The 24,984-nt window shown below is 42.7% G+C and overlaps 2 protein-coding genes and 1 pseudogene across 2 annotated transcripts in view; 1 reads left to right on the top strand and 2 right to left on the bottom strand.

Moving 5' to 3' along the window:
• LOC109487467 overlaps window positions 1–8,261 on the top strand; it is an 11,316-nt gene extending 3,055 nt beyond the window's left edge. The window contains exons 2-8 of the mRNA XM_019791460.1: window positions 3,331–3,423; window positions 3,867–4,027; window positions 5,075–5,218; window positions 5,554–5,698; window positions 6,273–6,402; window positions 6,843–7,024; window positions 7,514–8,261. Coding sequence (XP_019647019.1) covers window positions 3,331–3,423; window positions 3,867–4,027; window positions 5,075–5,218; window positions 5,554–5,698; window positions 6,273–6,402; window positions 6,843–7,024; window positions 7,514–8,261 — 1,603 coding nt within the window. The remainder of the gene's footprint in view (window positions 1–3,330; window positions 3,424–3,866; window positions 4,028–5,074; window positions 5,219–5,553; window positions 5,699–6,272; window positions 6,403–6,842; window positions 7,025–7,513) is intronic.
• Window positions 8,262–9,186: 925 nt separating this feature from the next.
• LOC109487457 lies at window positions 9,187–15,684 on the bottom strand (annotated as a pseudogene).
• Window positions 15,685–18,250: 2,566 nt separating this feature from the next.
• Window positions 18,251–24,984, bottom strand: part of LOC109487445 (fibropellin-3-like) — a 7,426-nt gene continuing 692 nt past the window's right edge. Inside the window, exons 2-13 of the mRNA XM_019791442.1 lie at window positions 24,774–24,910; window positions 23,993–24,182; window positions 22,943–23,053; window positions 22,619–22,729; window positions 22,293–22,403; window positions 21,679–21,789; window positions 21,133–21,243; window positions 20,870–20,980; window positions 20,081–20,191; window positions 19,182–19,352; window positions 18,785–18,966; window positions 18,251–18,364 (exon numbers count right to left, since the gene is read on the bottom strand). Coding sequence (XP_019647001.1) covers window positions 18,251–18,364; window positions 18,785–18,966; window positions 19,182–19,352; window positions 20,081–20,191; window positions 20,870–20,980; window positions 21,133–21,243; window positions 21,679–21,789; window positions 22,293–22,403; window positions 22,619–22,729; window positions 22,943–23,053; window positions 23,993–24,182; window positions 24,774–24,910 — 1,571 coding nt within the window. The remainder of the gene's footprint in view (window positions 18,365–18,784; window positions 18,967–19,181; window positions 19,353–20,080; window positions 20,192–20,869; window positions 20,981–21,132; window positions 21,244–21,678; window positions 21,790–22,292; window positions 22,404–22,618; window positions 22,730–22,942; window positions 23,054–23,992; window positions 24,183–24,773; window positions 24,911–24,984) is intronic.

The following is a 24,984-nucleotide window of genomic DNA, read 5'->3' as shown; positions in this document are numbered from 1 at the left end:
AGAATCTGCCAATATTGTAGTTTAGGTAAAGTAGAAGACGAGGTACATTTTATTGTGGATTGTTCCATGTATGGCAGCGAAAGAAACGTTCTTTTCGATTTTGTGTCAAGCAAATACTCCCAATTTAAGTATTTGAATAGTATAGAGAAATTTATATTCCTTGTAGTCTTTAACAAACCAGCTTTAACTACTCATACTGCCAACTACATTTATAAGATTACCAGAAAGCGAGAGGAAGTTGAACGTACTTGTGTACTATAGCCGTTTTATTATCAACATTGATGATGTACTTTGTCTATATGTGACCTGTCTTTAGCCCAGTGGGGCAAAATGTACAATAAAGGTCTTCATTCATTCATTCATTAATGCCGCCACCAACACAGGGGACAATACAATACTCATTTTCACCTGGGCGAAGTGAGGAAAGTCGTGTAAAGTGCCTTTCCCATGGGCACAAGATCGGTGGCATGTCAGGACTCGAACCCGGGACCTCTTGATTCTGAGTCGGGCACTCTGCCTCTACGCCACACGACCCCACCGATACGTTTGCTATGACAGGAGGTCTGGATTTATAAGGCAATCCGTGGTTGATATGCGAGTTTATACAAACCACTTGAGCACGTTTCGCGTGTGAAAACTAGGCTGAAGTCTACAGCTATTGTGTATAAACGCCCCTCGGAACCTATCTCGACTAATCACACTAAATCTTATTATCCACAAGAAGAAAAGAATCTAATCTAGGAGTAAACCTTGGAGTTCATTCAGGCCGCCGGCTTGTTTGCGGGGTTTTGTTGGAAAGGTTAAAACATGTCAAGGCGCGGTGGTGATGTTTTAATAAACGATGCCATGGCGTCCTTAGCGACGAGATAGCGCTCAGGCATGTCGAGACGGAGGGTCAATACTCTGGAGCTTTCAAAACGCCGGAGTTCGGGACAGGGTCCTCTGAGGTGAAGAATGTTGGGTGTGTGTCGACAACAACGTGCAGTCGACCACGTCACTTGAATCGATTGTTTTTCTTAATTGTTGGTAAGCTTTAAGAGAGAGGGAGAGAGGGAGAGAGACAGACACACACAAACACACGGAGAGAGAGAGACAGATAGACAGACACAACCACGCACACAGAGAGACACAGGGACACAGACACACACACACACACACACACACACACACACACACACAAAGAGAGAGACAGAGAGAGAGAGAGAGAGAGAGAGAGAGAGAGAGAGAGAGAGAGCATCACTACGAATTCGAAGATAAATAAATATTCATACTTTGCCATAGCTTCATGCAAACAAACATCTGGATTATTTCCCACTTTCTCCGGATATGTTGTCCGCCATACAAAAGACAAATCCCGGTAATTACCTCCACAATAGGTCTGTTATCCCGAATACCGTATGTAGACCGTGCAAGTGGTTGGATTATGAACGTATTTCTTGGTGTGTTCTCTGGTGCAAATTGGAGCTTTAGTTATATTTCTACTCGTCCTTAAAACAGATCAGAGGATAAGATATTTAGTCATATTTAGTTTCCATGATACTGTACTATACGCTATATCTAACATCTACTAAAGGAACATCCAGTTTGGTGAACAATTTCAACAGCAAGTGCAATATTACAATAGCCTTATGCGAAGCGAAAATCCGGATGGTACCCAGGCTAATATTACAAATCCCAAACATCTTACAAGCACCTTCGTACAAACACCTGGCTTCTACAAGATATCATAATTCATAAATCAAATCCCCATAATTATAATAATAACAGGGATTAAAGTTGTCTTGAGGGCCAGGAAAAGGTCTAGACCGTGTAAGTGTGGGATTCTTAGCTTCTGTCAAAATCTATGTATTTTTTCACATCAGACCTTCAACTGATCCACCTTGTCCTTCAGAATACGTGTAGGACCAGGGAATATCGTGCAATTAAGTCATAGATGTTTGGTGAAATAGACATTGTCTTTTATTATGGAAGGACTACAAAACAAAATAGTTAAGAGCATACGATAGTTAAGCCTTAAGATAAAGGGTAAACAATACTAGTATATAAACCACTATACTTGGCTTCAATGAACGACCGATCGGCACAAGAGGAACTTGAACGTTTTTCTGAAGTTGATCTGCTATGTGTCGATAGATGGCGCTAGTATTTAGTATTCTTGTGAAGGCTGCACTGCATCTGCGGTACGTGGAAAATATACTAAAAATAAATTGTAAATAGTAGTAATAGTAGTATATCGTCCCGCAAGATATAATATTGGTACATATAGATACCTCTCATAGGATATAATTTATCACACAGTTTTTTTCATATTACTATTTCACGTTGCAGATTTTATTTGCAGAAAAAGACGAATTTTAAAAGGCTCTTTTCTGAGTTGGAAAACTTGAAATGGAACATTGCCCCAAAAGTTTTATTCAGCCCGCAGCTCCAAACGGTAACCAGGCATCGCAGATGGAATTTTAATGCCCCAATTCGCATGAAAAGACGTAGAAAATAACACGAATGACGTCATAATTCCCACGTCAGCCGCTTTTTACTGAGTTTTAGCAGAGAACAATACAAAAGAGGATTTTATTTTACGCGTCACGATATGGATAACGCAGCGTTGGGTCGCCTTACAGTCACCAATTCAGGTCCGGACTGGCCCAAATCGTGCCCCTTTGTGCTGACCCCTGGTAGTGGTCATCGAAAACCTCTTTCCAAATTGACATTGTTTGACCGCCCTGGTGTTTTAAAGGGATTATTTTTTCAGCCTGAAAACATGTGTCTTTAATGGTGCGGCCATTCTGACCCGCCCTCGCCAGGGTGACAGGCAAAACACAGAAGTAGCCTACTCTCCAAGCAGAGGTTGATGGGGAAAGATCGTTGCCTTTTTATATATGGCCACTTTTTTCGCTTCCCCACCAACCCTTGGACCCTCTCTGGCCAATGGATACTGCCTGGCCATTTTTATACTGTCTTTTTGCCACCCTAGGATCTGCTTGTAGATTAGCAGCGAACCAATCACACAAGGCGTTTCATTGTGTTTGTTTGTTTTGTATGTTTTTGGAAAAAAAACCCTCTGCAATCGACTACAGTGTTCTGCTGTTCTGACTCAAGAAATGGAAGTGACTTGTATCAAACGCAGGTCTGCGAAAGCCAAACAACAAACAACGTACAGTGCTCGACGAAAACTTTCCTTGATATCAATTTGTACAAGTGATTTAAAGGAATGGAATGGTGCTAGAATAATCAAAATGGCGCTTCCAAGTAATCACTACAAAAATGCCGTTAAGTGCTTCACTTTTGTTCTCCTTATATTTTAAAGCTCGTTGTTTATTTTGCACGCAGCACTCATTTAGGGTCCACTAAGAAGGATGTCACCCGCTCCAACAAGTACGTTCACTCGGCCACAGTCAGGCGGTACGGAGGGCCCAAACCCAGGCAAGTCCAATAAGTTTTAAACTTGAGTGCAGCGCCACACTGTCCTTGTTATGTTTTGATGTTTATACAATAGACAGACAAAAAATAATGAATATAGTCACAAGTAAATCTAGTAAATCTTTGCCAAAGACAAACATAGACATTTTCAATCTACTTATGTCATGCCCCGACTCCATATCTATGAACCTAGGCCAATATCTCGTATGTAACGCTTTAGAAAAGAGAGAAAGAATTGTGACAGACAGACATGTTTAATGTACATCATGTCAATACGCCTTTTACGTTCCATTTATGTAGCTTTAGTTTCCAGGAATAGACTAGTATGATTGTAAAGACCACATTGTCATCCTTGCCATACATGGCCATACATTGTACCATGTACAACTGTCGAGCAATAAAGATCATTCATTCATCTATTGTTTTGACGAATAAAAAAAAAACAGGCAGCAGCGTCGACCGGCTACTGAGGGCGGTAACGCGGACAGGCGTACGGACTGGTCCCGCGTGGACAGCCTGATCGAGGCGGTGTACAAGCCGCCCAAGATGCCGGCGTCGTACGAGGTCCGACAGCTGGCGCACGCAGGACAGTACAGGAAAGAACAACGTGAGTAAACATTTAACCGTACGGATCAATGTTGTAGGTTCTTATCCTTGTTACGTTTTGATGAATATTAAAAAAAACAGGAAGAGACAACGTGAGTAAACCACTCGAATCGTAGGGATCGCTGATGAAGGTTAGTAATCCAGGTAAACAATACTCATAGGAAATTCAAACAGTATCCAGTGTCAGAGTTTGAATTTCCTTGAGAATCGTAGGGATCAATTAGTCCCAATCAGACTCCTTTGCAGGCTGAATAAATAGTAAAAGTTGGCCGGACACAGAGGGTCCAATTTGCCTGCAGGATTGGACCCTTTCTGGCCGGCTAAATTCTCTGGCCAATTAAAACCCCTTTTAAGACTGATTTCTACTACTTGTTCAGCCTGCAAATGAGTCTGGTGGAGAATATGAGTAAAGTGAATACGTTGTGGTTGAGCAGCCCGCTTGTGAGTACACCGTTACACTAAAGTGCTTGTTCAGCTGTAATTCGTTCCGTCACCCTGGCTTGCGACCAACAAATGCTAAAACGGAAGAACTTCGTACAAGTATTCAGTCTAGCTCCAACGTTAGTACACAAAAAATGAAACAGTCGCAGCGCTCGGCCTTAACAGCAGGTAACGTTACGAATATCTACTAGACTCATACATCAGGTTAAATCCGTACACTATATATGTATGGTTATGTAGGAACGCATCGTTGAGATACAGTATGTGAAGCCATATTTATGTTTACTGAAGGAAAACATATCGTTTTTCTCAGTTTCTTCTTCTTTTCCAAACAAATAAGTTCAATGACCTGAACCAGACCTCCTGTTACCTTGGTAACTAGTGTTGGGTTACATCATGTTGTAATTTTATAGCAGGAGGGATTTAGACTCCTGTCTGACCATATATGTGAATGTGTTTGAGTAAAAATTAATAGAGCAGACCACATGCGAAGGTAAACATTATGCATTTGCTTTGCAAACGTTACCTTTCTAGTTAGCGTTATATCATGTCTTCTAGATCTGAAACAAATTAAAAGTTTGTTCTTTTTCCTTCTTTGTCCTTGTAGATGAGTTGCCGTCGTTTCGCGCGACGTACTTTAACTCGGCGCCCACGCATAACGGTCCGGACGACTTCAAACAGACCATAGAGAACTTCAAACGGGCCCAGGAACAGGGATGGCGCCCGGGAACTAGTATACAGAAGGCCGCAGGTAAGGGCGATGACGCCAAGCTATGTAGTGATGATCTGCTTAGTCTACACTGTACCATCAAGCATTTGTTTTTGCTCTGTTTCTTCTTCTTCTTACGTTCCAAACACTGACCAATAGTCAATGACCTGACCCAGACCGTCTGTTACCATGGTAACTGGTGTTGGGTTACATAATGTTGCAATTTTATAGCAGGGGGGATTTAGACTCCTGTATATATATGAATATGTTTGAGTTAGAATTAACAGTAGGTTATGCGAAGGTACGGTAAACATTATGCATTTGCCTTGCATATATTATTTGACATTGTGTTTATCACGGTTCTTCTACCTGCGCAGCGCGAGTAGCGGGGAAGCCGACGGGGAAGTTTGCTGAGGCGGAGGACGTGAGGCTGGGTCTCGGGCCGCCGAACGGCTTCGCCCGGGGCTGGGCTGAGGCCAGGACGGAGGCCGTCATCAAGGCTGCACAACGCGCTGCCTCCAGGTCAGCATTGTACATCGGATAGTATCTGTATCGGTACAGCCACTATAACCGCCCTTCGGCGTAACACACCAGCTAAGGTCAGCATTGTGCATTGAATGGTGATACACATGTACAGTCGAACCTGCAATAGCGACCACCCCTGTATAGAGACCACTTGTCCATTACGACCACTTTTGTCGGTCCCTTGAATTTTTCCCATTGACTCGAGTGTTAAGAATCTTGCCTATGGCGTCCACCTGTCCAAGGCGTCCACCTGTCCACAAGTTTTCGGTCCCGAGACGGTCCGAGGCTGCCCAGTACGACCACCCCACCACCACGCTGCCAATCCCACCGTTTGACTGTATTACTATTCTCATCTTGTCTGAATAGTGATACACATGAATTAACATTTTCAATATGGATATATGGCAGTGCATCTCAAACATTCAGAAACAATCAATTAATGGGTTGTCACGATTATGCAAATTAGACACCAGGATATGTAAATTAGATGTTGTGATTATGCAAATTAGTAGACGATCGTATTCAGTGTATACGAACTGGATTAACTCAGTGTCCTATTTCCCTTCATCAGGTCATCCCGGGGTGGCAGAGACAGCTCTCGTGCAACATCTCGCGCGAAGTCGCGTGCGCACACCCTGCCGGTCATCGTGGAGGAACAGTCGGACAGGAGACGTCACGAAGGGGAGACAGAGATGGGCAAGGTGAACAGCAACTTCATCATCATGCTTATGTTGAACTTACTTTAGCTATTAGTTGGTTTTATTATGACAATCTGTCAGTCGGTTCTTGAGTTATTCTCCCAGATTTTTAAACAAACTAACATGCAGTTCCAGACCAAGCTGCTAGGGGGCCCAAACTAATGTCACTTCTTCCGTAGCTATCTGCCATCTAAAATTGTGACCCTAGCATATCTTGATCACGAGATATCAAAACCAGATGTTCTGCTGTAGTACATAGGAAAGCCGCCAGGGGGTCAAAAATCCAATCATTTCTAGGTCTCAAAAAGACCTACCCAGCTACCAAGTTTCATAACAATCCATCAAAAACTTGTTGAGTTATCGTGCTAAACCACATATATACATACAACCATGGAGGAAAAAATGGTATAACGTTAACATATTTCTACGCGTTGAATCCACAGAGCACGCCGTACAGACCGACCCAGATGGACCTGACGGACCTGGAGCGGTGGAAGCAGGAGCGGGCGACCGACGCCTACATCAATGAAATGGAGAAGTTCCGCAAACAGCGCCACCGGCGGTTCTTCAAGGAACTGGAGGAGGTGGAGCACGAGCAGATAGACACATACCACAGGCAACTCAGGTACCAGCTAGTAATGGGATCTGGATATGTAGCGTGCGTAGTCAATAGTAGAGTGCGTAGTCCAGTGGTTAGCTGCCCTGCGTCTGGACTAAGAGGTTGGGAGTTCGAATCCCGGCTGTTGTCACTCACCTGACATGCACGCTACTGTGAAGTATCGCAGTCCCTAGGACGGGACGTTAAGCTGTGCTGTTCATTGTGCTTGTCGAAATGAGCTGGGGGATTTCCCAGGTACAATGAACCAGTAAATTTTGTACATAGTGCCTGTGTCTGGTTGATTTCGGAACTGGACTGGCAAATGAACTCTACAGTGGCTAAACTCCCCTGGCCAATTATTCTATTTTGCTAAATTTTACTGTTTTTGAACCCGTGTTGTTAATGATTATCATTCTGATGGAGACTAAGACTTTCTATTACAAAAACAAAAGTGTTTGTTGTCCATTATCTCTGTTATAATTCTTACACACTGACGATGCATCTTTCTTCCAACAGGGAAAGTAAGAAGAAGTATTTTGAGACGGTGGACCAGCAGCGGGCCCAGCTGAAGGATCTGCGGGACCGCTACCTCAGAGAGCAGATTGACCGCTTCAAACGCTTCCACCTGCGGAACGAGGACGTCCAGCAGTACCTGGAGACCCGGTCCATCCCGAGGGACGACTACGGGCTACCCGAGGGCCTGGAGGGCGAGCTCCCTCGGGTCTTCTCCCCCAAGGCCCCCCTCCCTCCCAAACCGCCGTCCGTCAAGTCCGTCATGCGGGCTAAAAACCTGAGCAACTTCGCGAGTATATGGAACCAGAGGGCCGCTCAGCCTAACTGGGCGCCTCAGACTGTGGACGACGAGAAGTTGTTGCCAGATATCAAAAAGTTCTTACCGGCGAGAGAAGAAACGCCACCAAAGAAGGCTACTGAGAAAGTTTACACACAGAAGCCTCCTTCGAGGCAGGCGAACGGACAAAAGCCGCAATCTCGCGCCTCGCAAAAAGCGACAACATCTAACGACAAGGGGACCACCAAAGCAGCGACGGGGCCGCAGAAGGCGAAGTCGCCGAAGAAGGGCATCAGGCTGGCGACCAGGGGGTCGCGTAAGTTCGGAACGCGGGGGTCCAAGCGGTCCTTCAAAGTAGGGTCGAGGCAGGCGTCGAGAGGACAACACGACACGAAACCGCACCACGATTCAAGAATGCCGCTCATTGTACAGAAGGTAGAGAACAGAGTGTCGCCCAACTCGCCTGAAAGATAGTCTAGTCTGCACACGGTGCTATGTATAGCTGACAGTAGCCTCCGTAGCAGGCTTATAGACCTGGGGGTTTGGTGGTCTTCGGCTGTTTTCTGATTAGCCCAGTTCTAAAAACGGGGGTTATTCAATCAGGCCGGCTATGTTGTCTATATGCAATCAGAAAATAGCACATAAAAGCTCTTAAGATCATGAAGACCCCCAAAACCCCCAGTTTTTGGCACGCTATGGAGGCTAAAGTGTTTTGATTTTTTGAGAGACTAAATGGGGGGGGGGGCACTTATGCTGCTCTTAGATATTTGAAAAGTAACGGCTAAATGCTGCTAAAAGTTGTCATTTTCCAAATAACAGGACCGGTTTCTAACAAAGTCTTGTTAATGGTGCAAATGTATTATTGCGAAATTTGAAGCCTAATGTGTTATTTGTGGTTTTGATGATATTATATATTGGATTTCAATTACATCTCATTTACAACGCATTGATTACTGGCACGGTACGGCTGGAAATTTACCTTATGATACACGAAATGCTGCTATTTGTAAATAAAAAGATATTTCCTGTAAATAGTTATAAGTTGATGTAAATTTTTGAAGTTCTCTTGTTCTGTTTACCGTGTAAACGAAGCAAACGTTGCTGACGGCTTTGTATTTTGAAGTTTAAAAATTTTCAATATTTTTTTTATTTTGGTCTTTTTTTTTAAATGCTGCTTAGATGTCACATGATTGGAACATGCTGGCAATATGACTAAAGGCATTGGTCGCCAATCAATAAAGACTGTACATTGATATGATAGTGTGTTGTTATGTTTACCGAAGGAAAACATTGTTTTTGCTCTTTTTTCTTCTTCTCCAAACAAATAAGGTCAATGACCTGAACCAGACGTCTGTCACCATGGTCATTAGTGTAGGGTTACATCATGTTGCAATTTTATAGCAGGAGAGATTTAGACTCCTGTCAAAATATATATGAATGTGTTTTAGTAAGAATTAACAGAGCATATTAAATATTAGATATTTCATGTATATCATCTCAGTCATATCAGATATATATGTGTGGTGGTGGTGGGGGGGTGTGTTGCGTAGCCCTTAAACTGAAGATAAATTTTCGTTTCAGACAGATTCCTAGTAATTTGTGCGATTTTATTTCGAACATTTTCATTGACATAATCACCACATTAGTACCTCTCCATTCGTTATCTATGAGGACAATACATGCAGTACACATTGTAAAATAAAATCTAATACATGCTACACACTATTACCATCCCCACCGTCAATATATGCCAGTAAATAACATAAATAGAAGTTAAACATGCAATATTCAGTGTGATAATTAAGGGATATCATTAAGGCTACGAATTATCAGTATAACCCTTATTTCCTTGGGTGAAAGCTGGGTGGGAAGTCGTAGTAGTAGTACAGTCTTCACAAAAGTCCATTTTGTCACAAGTAGGATTTTTCTGTACACTTAGTTCATGTAATCCTTATTTGCTAGCCTGGCATCCAGCCTTGTACAGCAGGCTGTAGGGGCTCGTGGGGGACAGAAGCTGTAGTATCCTGGATACCAGGCTATTGTTTTCTAGTCACTTTACCGTTTGAGAAGTTGTTTTGATACGTTGCCAATTGTTGCTGTCCTTGGTACTAAATTGCCTTCATTCTGACACTAATGTTGCTGTCCTCCGCGCCTAGCTGAGACTCTTAAATGTAATCTTCTCTTTAGCGAGGATAAAATTGAGAGCTTTGTCAAGCGTGGAAGGCTTCTTGGGCGCTGGTTTTTGCACAAGATCCTTCAGTAGTACCTTGTAAGAGCTTTCTATTTTATCTGAGAGTGTCTTGATGTTCTGAAGGGCCCCGGTGAAGAACTCCCATGCGTACCGCTTTTCCAAACTTTCCCGGACTTTGCTCAAAGCATCATTGGTGGCCTGAATGGCTAACTGTCCCTCCTCTTCTTTAGTGGCCTTCAAAACGGTCTCCCCTATCTTCATAGAACTGGACAAGCTATTGATGGCATGGGCAGTCTGGAGTGAGTTGTTCTGGGCAGCTTTCTCTACCTTCTTAAGATCTAGACCCAGATTCTTGATGGCCTCCTTTAGCTCTTTGCCCTTGAGGTTCTTGACTGAAACCATGGAAGCTTCAAGGTCGACCGTGTTTTTGGTCAATGTGTTCTTGGCAGCTGCCTCCATCTTCGGGTCGATTTTCTTGCGGGTCTTCAGCGTGTCGTATTGAGACCTCTTCATGACGAAGAGGGCGTGGAGCAGCTCGGACTTGTGGCTGGCGTTGGAGTACTTGACGGCTGCGTCCAGCTTGTCGGCGGCGGTCTGCAGGGACGTGATGGACGTCATCACGGAGCCCACCACTTCCTCTCCCAGGTGGGTGATGGGCGACTTTGTGGCCGTGCCTTGGGCCGATGCAGCGGACGCATTGGCGGCCCCTGATTGGCTGGTTTGTGTGGCATTGGCGGCCCCTGATTCGCTGGCTTGTGAGGCATTCTGTGCCGAAGTGGATTGATCGGCAGACGACGCATTGGCAGCCGCTGATTGGCTGGTTTGTGTAGCATTGGTAGCCGATGATTGGCCGGTTTGTGTGGCATTGGCAGCCGCTGATTCGCTGGTTTGTGTTGCATTGGTAGATGCTGATTGGCTGGCTTGCGTGGCATTAGCAGCCGATGATTGGCTGGCTTGAGTGCCATTGGCAGCCGCTGATTGGCCGGTTTGTGTGGCATTGGCAGCCGCTGATTGGCTGGTTTGTGTGGCATTGGCAGATGCTGATTGGCTGGTTTGTGTGGCATTGGTAGATGCTGATTGGCTTGTTTGGGTGGCATTGGCAGTCGCTGATTGGCTGGTTTGTGTGGCATTGGCAGTCGCTGATTGGCTGGCTTGCGTGGCATTGGTAGATGATGATTGGCTTGTTTGTGTGGCATTGGTAGATGATGATTGGCTGGTTTGTGTGGCATTGGTAGATGCTGATTGGCTTGTTTGTGTGGCATTGGCAGTCGCTGATTGGCTGGCTTGTGTGGCATTGGTGGTAGATGCTGATTGACTGGCTTGTGTGGCATTATTGGTAGATGCTGATTGGCTGGTTTGTGTGGCATTGGTAGCCGCTGATTGGCTGGCTTGTGTGGCATTGGTAGCAGATGCTGATTGGCTGGCTTGTGTGGCATTGGCAGCCGCTGATTGGCTGGTTTGCGTGGCATTGGCAGCCGCTGATTGGCTGGTTTGTGTGGCATTGGCAGCTGCTGATTGGCTGGCTTGCGTGGCATTGGCCGAAGCTGATTGGCTGGTTTGTGTGGCATTGGCAGAAGCTGATTGGCCGGTTTGTGTGGCATTGGCAGAAGCTGGATTGGCTGGCTTGCGTGGCATTGGTGGTAGATGCTGATTGGCTGACTTGCGTGGCGTTGGTGGTAGATGCTGATTGGCTGACTTGCGTGGCATTGGTGGTAGATGCTGATTGGCTGACTTGCGTGGCGTTGGTGGTAGATGCTGATTGGCTGACTTGCGTGGCGTTGGTGGTAGATGCTGATTGGCTGACTTGCGTGGCGTTGGTGGTAGATGCTGATTGGCTGACTTGCGTGGCGTTGGTGGTAGATGCTGATTGGATGGCTTGTGTGGCATTGGTGGTGGATGCTGATTGGCTGACTTGTGTGACATTAGTAGCCCCTGATTGGCTGGCTTGTGTGGCATTGGTGGTAGATCCTGATTGGCTGGTCTGTGTAGCGTTCTGTCCGGAAGTGGTTTGCGCTGCTGCAGACGATACGTTAGTAGTAGCCGATTGGCTGGCTTGTGTGGCATTGGTGGTAGATCCTGATTGGCTCGCTTGTGTGGCATTGGTAGCAGCCGATTGGCTGGTCTGTGTGGCATTGGTGGGAGATTCTGATCGGCTCGCTTGTGTGGCATTGGTAGCAGCCGACTGGCTGGTCTGTGTGGCGTTCCTTCCAGACGATGCATTGGTAGCTAAAGGGGACGACACATTCACGGGTTTGAGCAGCTCATCGGCGATTGTCACCATAATCGGTGGTCCTTTAGTGACAACTTCAACTCCGTCGGGATTTAACTCTATCGTGATTCTCTTGCCGTGGTCTGGGTCGATGGCGCTCTCCTGCGGTTCGCTTGCCGCCTTTTCCTTTTCCGACATCTCGTGTATGACCTCTTTTATCATCATGTCCAGATTGTCGTTCATCTGGTGTAGGATGTTCAGCTGCTTACGATGGCGAGTGTCCTCACTCTTGTCAAGGTTGTTGTTCATCTGGTGTAGGATGTTCAGCTGCTTACGTTGGCGATTTTTCTCATTCAAATTCCTCACTTCTGTGCGTGAAAAAGAATACGTAATATTAGTCACGATTTATACAATCATCATCTAAGACTGTAACTTTGCTGAATTGTCTAGGCACCCTCCACATACTAAGACCAGTAACAGAAAATAGCTCGATGTCTTAATATGATATTTTGACGTTTACGTCAATTGGCTTCCCTTACTTATACAGCAAATTTCGCTGAGGTACATCATAAATTCAAACAAATGCACCTAGAATTAGAACACATTATACACTTTGGTTCCATCCATTGGTATTCGCAGTCGTCATGCTTTAGACAGTAGCACCGTGTCCATGTTATCATTATGGCAAAGCATTGTTTCAAGCATGTCAATCTATTATTTTTACCCAAGACATATATTTACATACCTGCTGCTTTGTCTTCTGTGCCACCGCTGTACCTTGAGTGTTTCACATTTCGAGCAATGTTGCTCGGCCGGCGATTTTGTCTGTTTTCTTTTGCATGGCCTGCGGCAACGGATTGTCTGTATCTGTCCAGCCTAGAAGTGAGATGAACAAACGATTGGTTTGCGTGTAAGACTTTTGCCTTTTTTGCTTATGTACATACACTAATGCATCCCGGTTGTATAGTTCGCCTTTGTATATTTGAAGCTAAAATTCACACAAAGGAATTACAGCAGAAATACGGACATATTAAACATCAGTCAGTACCGTCGTGGGAATTGACAACAATAGTACCGAATAAACTCAGTGAACGTATTGTTCCGATATTCCTGAAGTTTGCAATTTACGCCTGGGACATTTCAGATCAATTAACAAGCCTCACTGAGCTTTATTTATTCATTTATTCATTCATCTCAAAACTGCCGGGTAGCCCATTCAGCTAGTAGAAGATGCTTTCCAATGGGGCCCAGCGTACAATTTCAAAGGACAGGACAGGACATGATAACATTTAGTCAGACAACAAAAAATGGACAGTCAAATAAAATCCTATGCGTTAAGACAAAAGCATATCCGTAAATCAAAGTCGTCATAACGTTCCAATATCAAAAACCATAAAGTCAGTAAATTTATGTGGAGCTAGAATTCGAATGCAAAGGTAGAATTGAAAACTACCCGGCAACACTCGTGGGATCGGGTGGCGTAGCGGCAGAGTGCTCGACTCTGCCGCTACGCCACCAAGAGGTCCCGGGTTCGAGTCCTGACATGCCCTTGTGCCCTTGGGAAATGCACCTTACACGACTTTCCTCACTAACTCAAGTGAAAATGAGTATTGTCCTGTCCTGTATTTGTACGCTGTGTTTGTGGCGGCATACAATAAGTTGATATAACTTGAGTGTGCCGTCGCCATGTTTGGTCATGAAATGTTGTAATATAAAAAACCTCTCGTGATACAGTTTTATATTGTTGATGAAGAGACTTACCAATTATCAATCGCCTCTAAATAAGGATGCACCAAACGACTCTTCTGTGGAGACCAACTCCCCAGCGTACTCCGTCTTCTGTGGTTTTCATATACATCACCATTGGCTGTTGGGAGAAAAAAGGCTGTCAGATACAAGTATAAATTGACAAGGTTCCCTACTTTATTTTTCAAAGATTCAAGGCTAACAGTTGAAAGTTGCCATTGGTGTATGTAAACTATGTCGACATCATAGAAACACATAGAAATACGTATACAAATCAACACACATACACAACACAAACACACACACACACACACAAACACACACGCGCACGCACACACACCACACACACAGACACCGTGGTCAGACACACACACACACACACACACACACACACACACACACACACACACACACACACACAAACACAGTACTTCGTACAATGAACTACAGTCGAGGCACATATATATGGGATAGTCGGTCTCTGACCTCCGGGTTTCCCAACAATGGAATGTAGTTCTGGGTACGAGGGTTGTACGGCCATTGGGGAGTCCCGTGTGTTGTCAAATTTACTTCGTTTGTACGTATAATGGAGTATTTTATCTTGTATCAGTTTAAGTGTCCCTCATGGAAAAAATCAAACTTTTACACGAGTTATCAACGGACACATTGACGAGTCAGGTATGTATGTAATGTTTTTTTTCTTTGTTTGCAGGCACAGATGTGTCTAACAAGTTGTTGGACCACCTGTTCTGACTCCAAGCCCCCAGCAATGGGATCTGGTAGACAACTAAGCATACATCTGAGCTCTGTATATGTACTAGTACTTAGTTACTCGTTCATTGACACCTTCAACAATTGACGTTGTTTAGAGACCACGTTCACACTTTTGGCATGTGGTAGCCATTCCACGAAATCAGTTTTGTTCCAAATTGTTCCTAATCTTTGTGTTAGCTTAAACACTAAGGCCATCCAGATATAGTGCATCATTTGCATTTGATTAACAGAAAACCTTTTCTGGACATTTCGTTGTTCCTTATAACCAGAAATACCCTCGAAGCTACCTATGCATGAAGCCCAATGTTTGCACGTCAGAAATGTCATTATGATAGTAATGCCCATATAGGTCATAGTCTTTATGGCTTGGTAGATTGTTGGTTACATACACGGACGTTTCAAGCCATAAGCTTCGATACATCAAAAGTACATTTGAGAGAGTACAAATGTAATATGAAATGTCTACGGATGTGGTCCCTTTGAACGATTTTCGTGCGTTTTTACGAATTCCAAGAGATAATCAAAACAGAAATATGGGGTGTGACCTACAATCAGCTGCACACAGCATATGGTCGAAAAAATGAAGAGAAGGACACTTACCGGAAAAAGACGCCGTTGCCGGCACCGCATTTAGTAGCAAAAATGCTAACACAACACTTGCCCAGCCCAAAAGGGCTCGAAAACAACAATTTCTTTCTCTCATGGCTCAACACATGGAGAGATTTCTGAGCGTGTTGGCAAAAAATGTACCAGAAGACACTGGAGCGAAGTGGAAAGACCCGTTGGACAAGAACAGACAACTAGCCAATCGCAGATGTGGACAAAGAAGATGTACCATTAACTCGGACAGAGCCCTCGGACATATATAGGAAAATTACACTGTCCGATCAGTACTACTACTATTATTATCTCAAACGTCTTGATGTATAGTCTACTAGTAACTAATTAAGTTGTCACGTACACATTACAGTTTTCAACAGAGCGGTCCCGCCGTATGTACAGTCTACATTTTGTGGTTATTTTGTTCATAGTTTCTCTACTTCTGTCCATCCAACAATGAAGAAAACACAATGGCCACAATCCACACCTGGAAACTTACACCGATGCCCATTTCTTCATCTTCATCTTTGCCGGGGCTCTAAGATGTTATACAAGCCCCGGCTACACCCCCATATAGCCCCTGTTGGGGGCACTTTAGGGGGGATGTCCTGTGCGTGTTAAGGGTATCACCTAGCAGATTAGAATAGCATGGCACTGTATTAAAAAAGCACTACATGAGTGTAAATGCAGAATACAGTAACTGTATTCTTGGGCCTCAGTCAATATTATAAAAGTAGTATTATCTGGTAATTATTAATAAAACAAAAAAGAAAGAGACACAACACTTATTTGGCCCACCATTTTCTATTCATCGCCTTTACAAAGCAATGCGATTCAATTCGTACATCATAATACATATACATACCAATCAGCCAAGCATTGATATTACCTTTGCTTAGTTTTAGTTATCGTTTAACGGTTCTGTATAGTAGTATAACATTTTACCCACTCTTGGCCATTATCAGTTATAAGCAGCAACTACACATCTAATAATTGATAAAATCTAAATTCCTTGAAAATTTTACGAGTTGTAAAATATCAGTTGACTTCTGCCTGTACTGACTGCATTGAGTTAAATTAATGACATTTGAACAAAGTGACTCTGATACAATGGTTTCATAGTCTGAAAAGCTTCATAAGTTTTTGCGGATAGTGAATATACATATCACTCACTCACTCACTATCCTGGTTTAGATTATTCTGTATGCATATATGTGAATATATTAATATTAATACATTATAATGCATTATATTATTAATGTATTATTATATTATGTTATGATTATATAATACATTATTATATTATATCATTATTAATATATTATAATATATCAATGTATTCATGTATATTGATATATTATAATACATTAATGTATTAATATTGATATATTCAATCGAATAGTCCCTCACTTAAGCTTTGACAACTTTCGAAAACTCACCAAATGCAGAACAAATTTCATGCAAAACCAAATGCAGAACATATTTCATGACTGCAGTACAAACTATTCATATGTATTTTTCTCTTCCTCCATTGCATACTGTACATGCTATGGACTAATACGATTTGAAAGTAAGATAAATACAACATTTTCAAGAGCTTATTAATGGAACCATTTCTTCCTTCAAGTGGTATAAAATTGAAACTTAATAATGCAATAATTGTTGCCACATTGCCACATTTACTTGATTGTAATTGCTACACGAGAACAACCATAGAAGTGAACCTCTAAATGACATAAAATGAGTGTGTAACTCGGCTTAATGAGCACAAGAAACTAGAAAGCTACTATCATTTTACATTATTTTTCATTTTCTTCAGTTAAAATAATGTTTTCATTGAAATCCAAGCACATTACAAGAATTTTCCTACAACAATGCGATTCAAGTTGACCAAGTGATCCATGGAACGTTTTAGAAATATTTACTGACATGCAGACACACAGGTCTATTTGAAAGTCTTTTACAAAATTGTATGTTTTGATATTTTAGTTTTGATATTATGAATGATAACATTATTAATGCTATTAAAGCCTTCTATTCAGTGTAGTAGGTGCCCTTTAAACCTACCTGTGCTTTCTGTTGATGACTATGAAAAATGCTCTTAAATTAGATTCATTTCGTCAAATTTCCTCAAGTTTATCAGAACAAAAAGTGCTTTTCTACTAAAATAAGAATATAACTCAAGATGTATATATAACTTAGAGAGGTTACACCCCCCTAAGGCAAAAGTCACAGTCCCCTAAGATGAGAACAAAAAATGAAACAAAATTCTTCCCTCTACTGCATCATTAGACTTTACAACATCATGAAAAGCCGCCTACAGGCTGATTTGAACTTTTCATGAACAAAGAATGGTTCAAACAAAGTCAGCTACATGATTTAGCTTAGGCTGTCATGCTTTTGGTTTGTCTCACGAAGAAGATGTATACAAGTATTATTGTATCTTGTATATCTTTTTTTATTAAATATTGCTTTTCATACTGTAACAAACTATATATAATGTGTCCCCCTGCCAGTGTATGTTTGAAAACTTGAGAAGAAGATTAAAAGCTTTCACAAAATGGGTTAATGAAGAAGAAAGCCATGGATTTAATCAGCCAACAATGCACACAAGGAATGATGGCTTTCAATTTTTAACATTTTTGATATCGGTGTCAGTGTGAATTGTCATGAAATAACGTTTTCGACCCGTTCATCCCTCAGTGTTCACTGTGACATAACACTTCGCTCACTCGGTGGTTTGTTCGGTGGCTATACTTCCATAGGTCGACGACCAGGTGTTATGTCACAATTAACAACCTGAGGTGGGTCATTAACCCTTAATCGCTAAAGGCGTGTGCTGCAGCTTCTACGACTTACAATGTGGCTTCCACTTTCTTCACTTGTCCCGTCCACCTGCCTTGTTGGGATGACAGGGTTTCGCTGGGGAAGAATGGAGCTTTGTCATTTTGGACGCTTGCAGATGAACGGATAGGAACGGTAGCACTGGTCATCATTCCACTGTCCCTTTTCCACATATACATTCTTGAACATCATGCCGCTACACCCCTTGCCAGTCTGTTGAAGAAAGAACAACAACATACAATAAAGTGGCACATGTCACCTTTTTTAGAGTGTCAATAAAATTTAATGTACTGTGGGTGGTGGGTGATGACATTAATCAGTCTCCTCCGTTCCCAATTCTTAATACAACTAGCGTGGGAATTCAATTCAATTTATTGTTGTTAGTTTATTACTATTATTAATGATTGTATTATTTACCACTTTGTCAATTATCGTAGGGTATACGTAGCTTAAAATCCTGTTGTCATCGCCGGCCTTGTAAATATGTGTAGAGCCACATCATCAGATTTGCAATCCTCTACTCGACCAAATAGAAAATGGGATTGCAATAAAACATAACTAACATTAACGACATTATAAGTATAGTCTAGCAAACCTAAATATGCAATCTCAGCAACACATTCGAGCACACACCTTTGAGTACATGCCGACGCAGTCCTGTCCCTTGAATGCTGAGAAGAGACTGCGTTTGTCGTTGGGCTGACCCGGCTCCCAGTTTGTGTAGGTAACCGGTGACCCATCCGTAAACTTCCTGAATCCGTCTTTGCGACGAAGTCCAAACCAGACGAAATAATTCTGCCACTGCCCTTTAGGAGCTGCAATTGAAAGAGCATTATGCAGCTTATCAGTCAGACATGTTATGCAGATCCATAACGTAATAGGGTTTGTTTTTAGAAGGAGAAATTACTGATTCTGTTGCACCTTTCACTTTTCTTATAGCTGTCCTGTAGACCAACAAGAAATGCTATTTGTTGGTGAGATCTGCCACGAAACATTATAATGTGATAAGGAACTTTGTTGTATTACCCACCGCCAGTGATGATAGTGTTGATGAAGTTGGCCTCGTCACGGCTTGTGACAGATGCCAGATTTGCACCGAGTCGTTCACTATCGTTTCTTTGCTTCTTCCATTTGGCTGCATCTTTCATCAACTTGTAGCAGTGGTTCTTATATCCACTCCACCCCGCAGGACATTGTTTGGCTGTAACATAAACGATTACGGTATTTAAATTTCAACTTCTTTCAAGTAGTTTACAAACTGTTCTTGGAAGAATCTCTGTTCAATCTAAATGCGCTAAAATTTCATTATTTTGCCAACACAAGAGATTAAAACTCACCTTGCCGACGTCGACAGTTCTGTCCAGTCCATCCAGGTTTGCAGGTACATATGTATGCGCCATATAGTTTCAAACAGTGTCCATGTATGCACGGTTTTCCGCCACATTCATTCAGGTCTGTGCCAAAACAGGGAAAACAGGTTGTTGTGCTAAAACAGGGACAAATCGAAAAGCCTTTGTACTGTAGATGTTGGGTATTCTAACTTTCTTTCCAAATGACTGATAGTTGAACAATGATTTTACAAAATACAGAAACAAGCAAATATCAGCCACATTGCATTTAAACTTTGAATGCTACAAAACGCTCACTTTGCTGACAGTACTTTCCAGTCCATCCAGCGTCGCAGGTACATTTGAATCCGACATCTTTGTTCATACAGCGTCCGTGTTGGCATGGACGCCTGGCACATCCATTCAGGTCTGCGTCAAAAGAAAAAAGTCAACTATGCTAGATAGAGCTAGCTAATAAGCAAGTACAGTACATAGATATTGGACATTCTCGTCTTATTCAAAACGTGATATTGAGTCAGGGACCTTTGACTAATAAAGAACAGACATTAAACTTTGACTGTACACACTGAAAACTACTCACCTTGCTGACAGTTCTGTCCAGTCCATCCAGGGTTGCAGGTACAGTTGTATCCGCCATCTTTGTTCACACAGCGTCCATGTTTGCATGGGTTTCTGGTACATTCATTCAGGTCTGTGTCAAAACAGGAAAATCAAGTTATTGTGCTAACGATTACGGTATTAAAATTTCAACTCCTTTTAAGTAGTTTACAAACTGTTCTTGGAAGAATCTCTGTCCAATCTAAATGCGCTAAAATTTCATTATTTTGCCAACACAAGAGATTAAAACTCACCTTGCCGACGTCGACAGTTCCGTCCAGTCCATCCGGGGTTGCAGTAACATATGTCTACTAAGCCACATACGTCCAAACAGTGTCCATGAATGCACGGGTTTCCGCCACATTCATTCAGGCCTGTGCCAAAACAGGGAAAACAGGAACAAATCGACAAACATTTCTAGTATAGATGTTGGGGATTCTAACTTTCTTTCCAAATGACTGATAGTCAGCCATACTGTAAACTTAAAATTCAGCAAAAAATCTCACCCTGCTGACAGTACTTTCCAGTCCTATACCAGGGTTGCAGGTACATTTGTATCCGCCATTCTTTGTTCACACAGCGTCCATGTAGGCATGGATTTCCAGTACATTCATTCAGGTCTGTGTGATGAACAGAATCATATAAATCCTACAGCTAAGTAAGTCAAATATCATCTTATAGCAAATCAGTTGCTACATAGTGTAAAGGTTCATGTTTCAAGAAAGTGATAAGGAATCCTGGCATATATGACTAACACTAATTTAACACTCACCTTGCTGACAGTTCTGTCCAGTCCATCCAGGGTTGCAGGTACATGTGTATCCGCCATCTCTGTTCACACAGCGTCCATGTAGGCATGGATTTCCAGTACATTCATTCAGGTCTGTGTGATGAAGGTAATCATATAAATCCTACAGCTGAGTAAGTCAAATAACATCTTATAGCAAATCAGTTGCTACATAGTGTAAAGGTTCATGTTTCAAGAAAGTGATAAGGAATCCTGGCATATATGACTAACACTAATTTAACACTCACCTTGCTGACAGTTCTGTCCAGTCCATCCAGGGTTGCAGGTACATGTGTATCCGCCATCTTTGTTCACACAACGTCCATGTTTGCATGGGTTTCCGGTACATTCATTCAGGTCTGTATAAATACAGAAAAACGTTGCTGTCCTAAGTTAAATTAATGGAGTAAATGGATGTTGGGCATTTCAACACTGTTTTAGAATGAGAGTAAATCAGTAAAATACCCTAAGTAGGCTAATAAACGATGCATCTATTGTAAAACTTCGACTTTTACACAAAAAGACCTCACCTTGCTGACAGCTCTGTCCAGTCCATCCAGGTAAGCAGGTACATTTGTATCCACCAGCTTTGTTCACACAGCGTCCATGTAGGCATGGGTGCCTGGTACATTCATTCAGGTCTGTGTGATGAAGATAATCATATAAATCCTACAGCTGAGTCAGCCAAATATCATCTTATAGCAAATCAGTAGATATACAGTAAAAAGGTTCATGTTTCAAGAAAGTGATAAAAGAATCCAGGCATATATGACTAAGACTAATTAAAAGCTCACCTTGCTGACAGTTGTGTCCAGTCCATCCAGGGTTGCAGGTACATTTGTATCCACCATCTTTGTTCACACAGCGTCCATGTAGGCATGGTTTCTTGGTACATTCATTCAGGTCTGTGCCAAAACAGGGAAAACAGGTTGTGCTAAACCAGAGACAAATCGACAAACATTTGTAGTATAGATGTTTGGGATTCTAACTGTCTTACCAATGACCGAGCAATGATTTTACGAAATGCAGAAACAAATGCCAGTCACATTGTATTGAAACTTTAAGTGCCGCAAAATATCTCACCTTGCTGGCAGTACTTTCCAGTCCATCCATGATTGCAGGTACATTTGTATCCGCCATCGTTGTTAACACAACGTCCATGTAGGCATGGTTTCTTGGTACATTCATTCAGGTCTGTGCCAAAACAGGGAAAACAGGTTGTTGTGGTCAAGCAGGAAGGAATTGCCAACTATCTCCAGTATACATGGATGTTGGCCATTGCTGGGTATGTAAATTTTGCTTGCAAACAGACTAATAGTCAATCGGACAAGGGCTTTAGGAAATACAGAAAGACAGAAAAATTCATATTGTATCAACATCGCAACTTTGAATGCCACAAAAATGTCACCTTGCTGACAGTTCTGTCCAGTCCATCCAGGGTTGCAGGTACATTTGTATCCACCATCTTTGTTCACACAGCGTCCATGTAGGCATTGTTTCTTGGTACATTCATTCAGGTCTGTGCCAAAAACAGGGAAAACAGGTTATTGTGGTCAAGCAGGAAGAAATTGCCAACTATTTCCAGTATACATGGATGTTGGCCATTGCTGGGTATGTAAATTTTGCTTGCAAACAGACTGATAGTCAATCGGACAAGGGCTTTACAATATAGAAAAACACAGAAACATCCACATTGCATTTACATTGGAACTTTGAATGCTACAGAAATGTTACCTTGCTGACAGTTCTGTCCAGTCCATCCAGGGTTGCAGGTACATTTGTATCCGCCATCTTTGTTCACACAACGTCCATGTAGGCATGGTGTCTTTGTACATTCATTCAGGTCTGTGCCAAAACAGGGAAAACAGGTTGTTGTGGTCAAGCAGGAAGGAATTGCCAACTATCTCCAGTATACATGGATGTTGGCCATTGCTGGGTTGTAAATTTTGCTTGCAAACAGACTGATAGTCAATCGGACAAGGGCTTTAGGAAATACAGAAAGACAGAAAAATTCATATTGTATCAACATCGCAACTTTGAATGCCACAACAATGTCACCTTGCTGACAGTTCTGTCCAGTCCATCCAGGGTTGCAGGTACATTTGTATCCGCCATCTTTGTTCACACAGCGTCCATGTAGGCATGGTGTCTTTGTACATTCATTCAGGTCTGTGCCAAAACATGGAAAACAGGTTATTGTGGTCAAGCAGGAAGAAATTGCCAACTATTTCCAGTATAAATGGATGTTAGGCATTGTTGGGTATGTAAATTTTGCTTGCAAACAGACTGAGAGTCAATCGGATAAGGGCTTTACAATATAGAAAACACAGAAACATCCACATTGCATTTACATTGGAACTTTGAATGCTACAGAAATGTTACCTTGCTGACACTTCTGTCCAGTCCATCCAGGGTTGCAGGTACATTTGTATCCGCCATCGTTGTTCACACAGCTTCCATGTTGGCATGGTTTCCAGGTACATTCATTCAGGTCTGTATCAACACAGAAAAACGTTGCTGTGCAAAATGGAATTACTGGCATTGGAGTAAATGCATGTCGGGCATTTCAACTTTGTTCTAGGAAATGACAGTCAATGAATCACGGACCTTGATTTATAGGCTCATACACACTGCACCTAAATCTTCGACTGCTACACAAAAAGAGCTCACCTTGCTGACAGTTCTGTCCAGTCCATCCAGGGTTGCAGGTACATTTGTATCCGCCATCGTTTGTTCACACAGCGTCCATGTTCACATGGGTTTCCATCACATTCATTCAGGCCTGTGTGATGAAGATAATCGTATAAATTCTAAAAAGCCAAATATCATCTTATAGCAAAACAGTAGCTATACAGTGTTAAGAATCCTGGCTTATATGCCTAACACTTATTAAACGCTCACCTTGCTGACAGTTCTGTCCAGTCCATCCAGGGTTGCAGGTACATTTGTATCCGCCATCTTTGTTCACACAGCGTCCATGTAGGCATGGTTTCCAGGTACATTCATTCAGGTCTGTGCCAAAACAGGAAATGGGGAAACGTTCGTTAAGATTAATCGTAGAAAAGCACATACCAGAATCATTGAGGACCTCATACAAACATTTTTTACCTGTGGTTGGCAGAGACGTGACGGTTACTGGCAGGGTCTTGGAGTCCAGGCTGATGTTTGCAAATGGCTCCAGCCATTCCAGTGCAGCAGTGTGGTTATAGTCGAAGAATGTCGTCAGGAATGGAGAGCTCACTTTCTGTAGGTTTGCCCTGATCATCATGTCTTCTTGCATCATTGAGCCAAGTGCGTCCTACAGCCGTATGGAGACTACATTTAGAATCCGAGGTTCATCATTACGTACAAGGTCAAATCGTTTCGTACTGAATTTGTAAAGCAAATCCCTCAACATCATTACTGACAATGACAATGACACAGTTCTAACGCCGGCGTCTCAATGCTGGACGAGCTCAAAGAGAATAATCTCCAAGCAGATTCCATGGGGCAAGGGCAGTCTATATTGGTTGCTTGTTTCTAGTGGATACAGCCGGCTAATATAGACTCCCCTTGCACCACAGAATCTGTATCCCCTTGCACCACAGTCTTTATCCAGTGAATACAGCCGGCCAATAGAGACTCCCCTTAAGCCCCACGGAGTCTGCTTGGAGAAGAGAGCTCAGGAGAATTTGTTTTCGACTCTGGGGATTTTGAAAAGCGGCGACCTTCTGGCGGTTACCAAATGTGACGCCGACGTAATGACTCTTACAAAGTCGTCTAGGTGGAATGAAGCTACGATAGAAGCCAGTTTATTTACAGCAATCTCTTTCGGCGGCAACGTACTCCCAGCATTATCGGGCTTTGAAGACGATAATTACAGGGAATGAATGGGGACCTACTGGCCTACCTGAGTTCTCGCAAGGCCGAGAAAAGTTGTCAGGATTATAGCGGCGACAGCTGACGCTATCACCACGATCCCACAACCCACTGCAGGCACGATCACTCTGCTAGATATCACCCTAGTCCACAGGCCAATGACACGGGCTGAACACAAAAGATAAGTGGGGACACCTTAACCTACATCAATTCTCCACAACCGCAAATTAAGACCATACAAT

The sequence above is a fragment of the Branchiostoma belcheri genome, unplaced genomic scaffold (genome assembly GCF_001625305.1).
Source record: "Branchiostoma belcheri isolate BF01 breed outbred unplaced genomic scaffold, Haploidv18h27 scaffold111, whole genome shotgun sequence".
Classification (NCBI taxonomy): Eukaryota; Metazoa; Chordata; class Leptocardii; order Amphioxiformes; family Branchiostomatidae; genus Branchiostoma; species Branchiostoma belcheri.
This window is presented reverse-complemented; position numbering and strand designations above follow the sequence as displayed.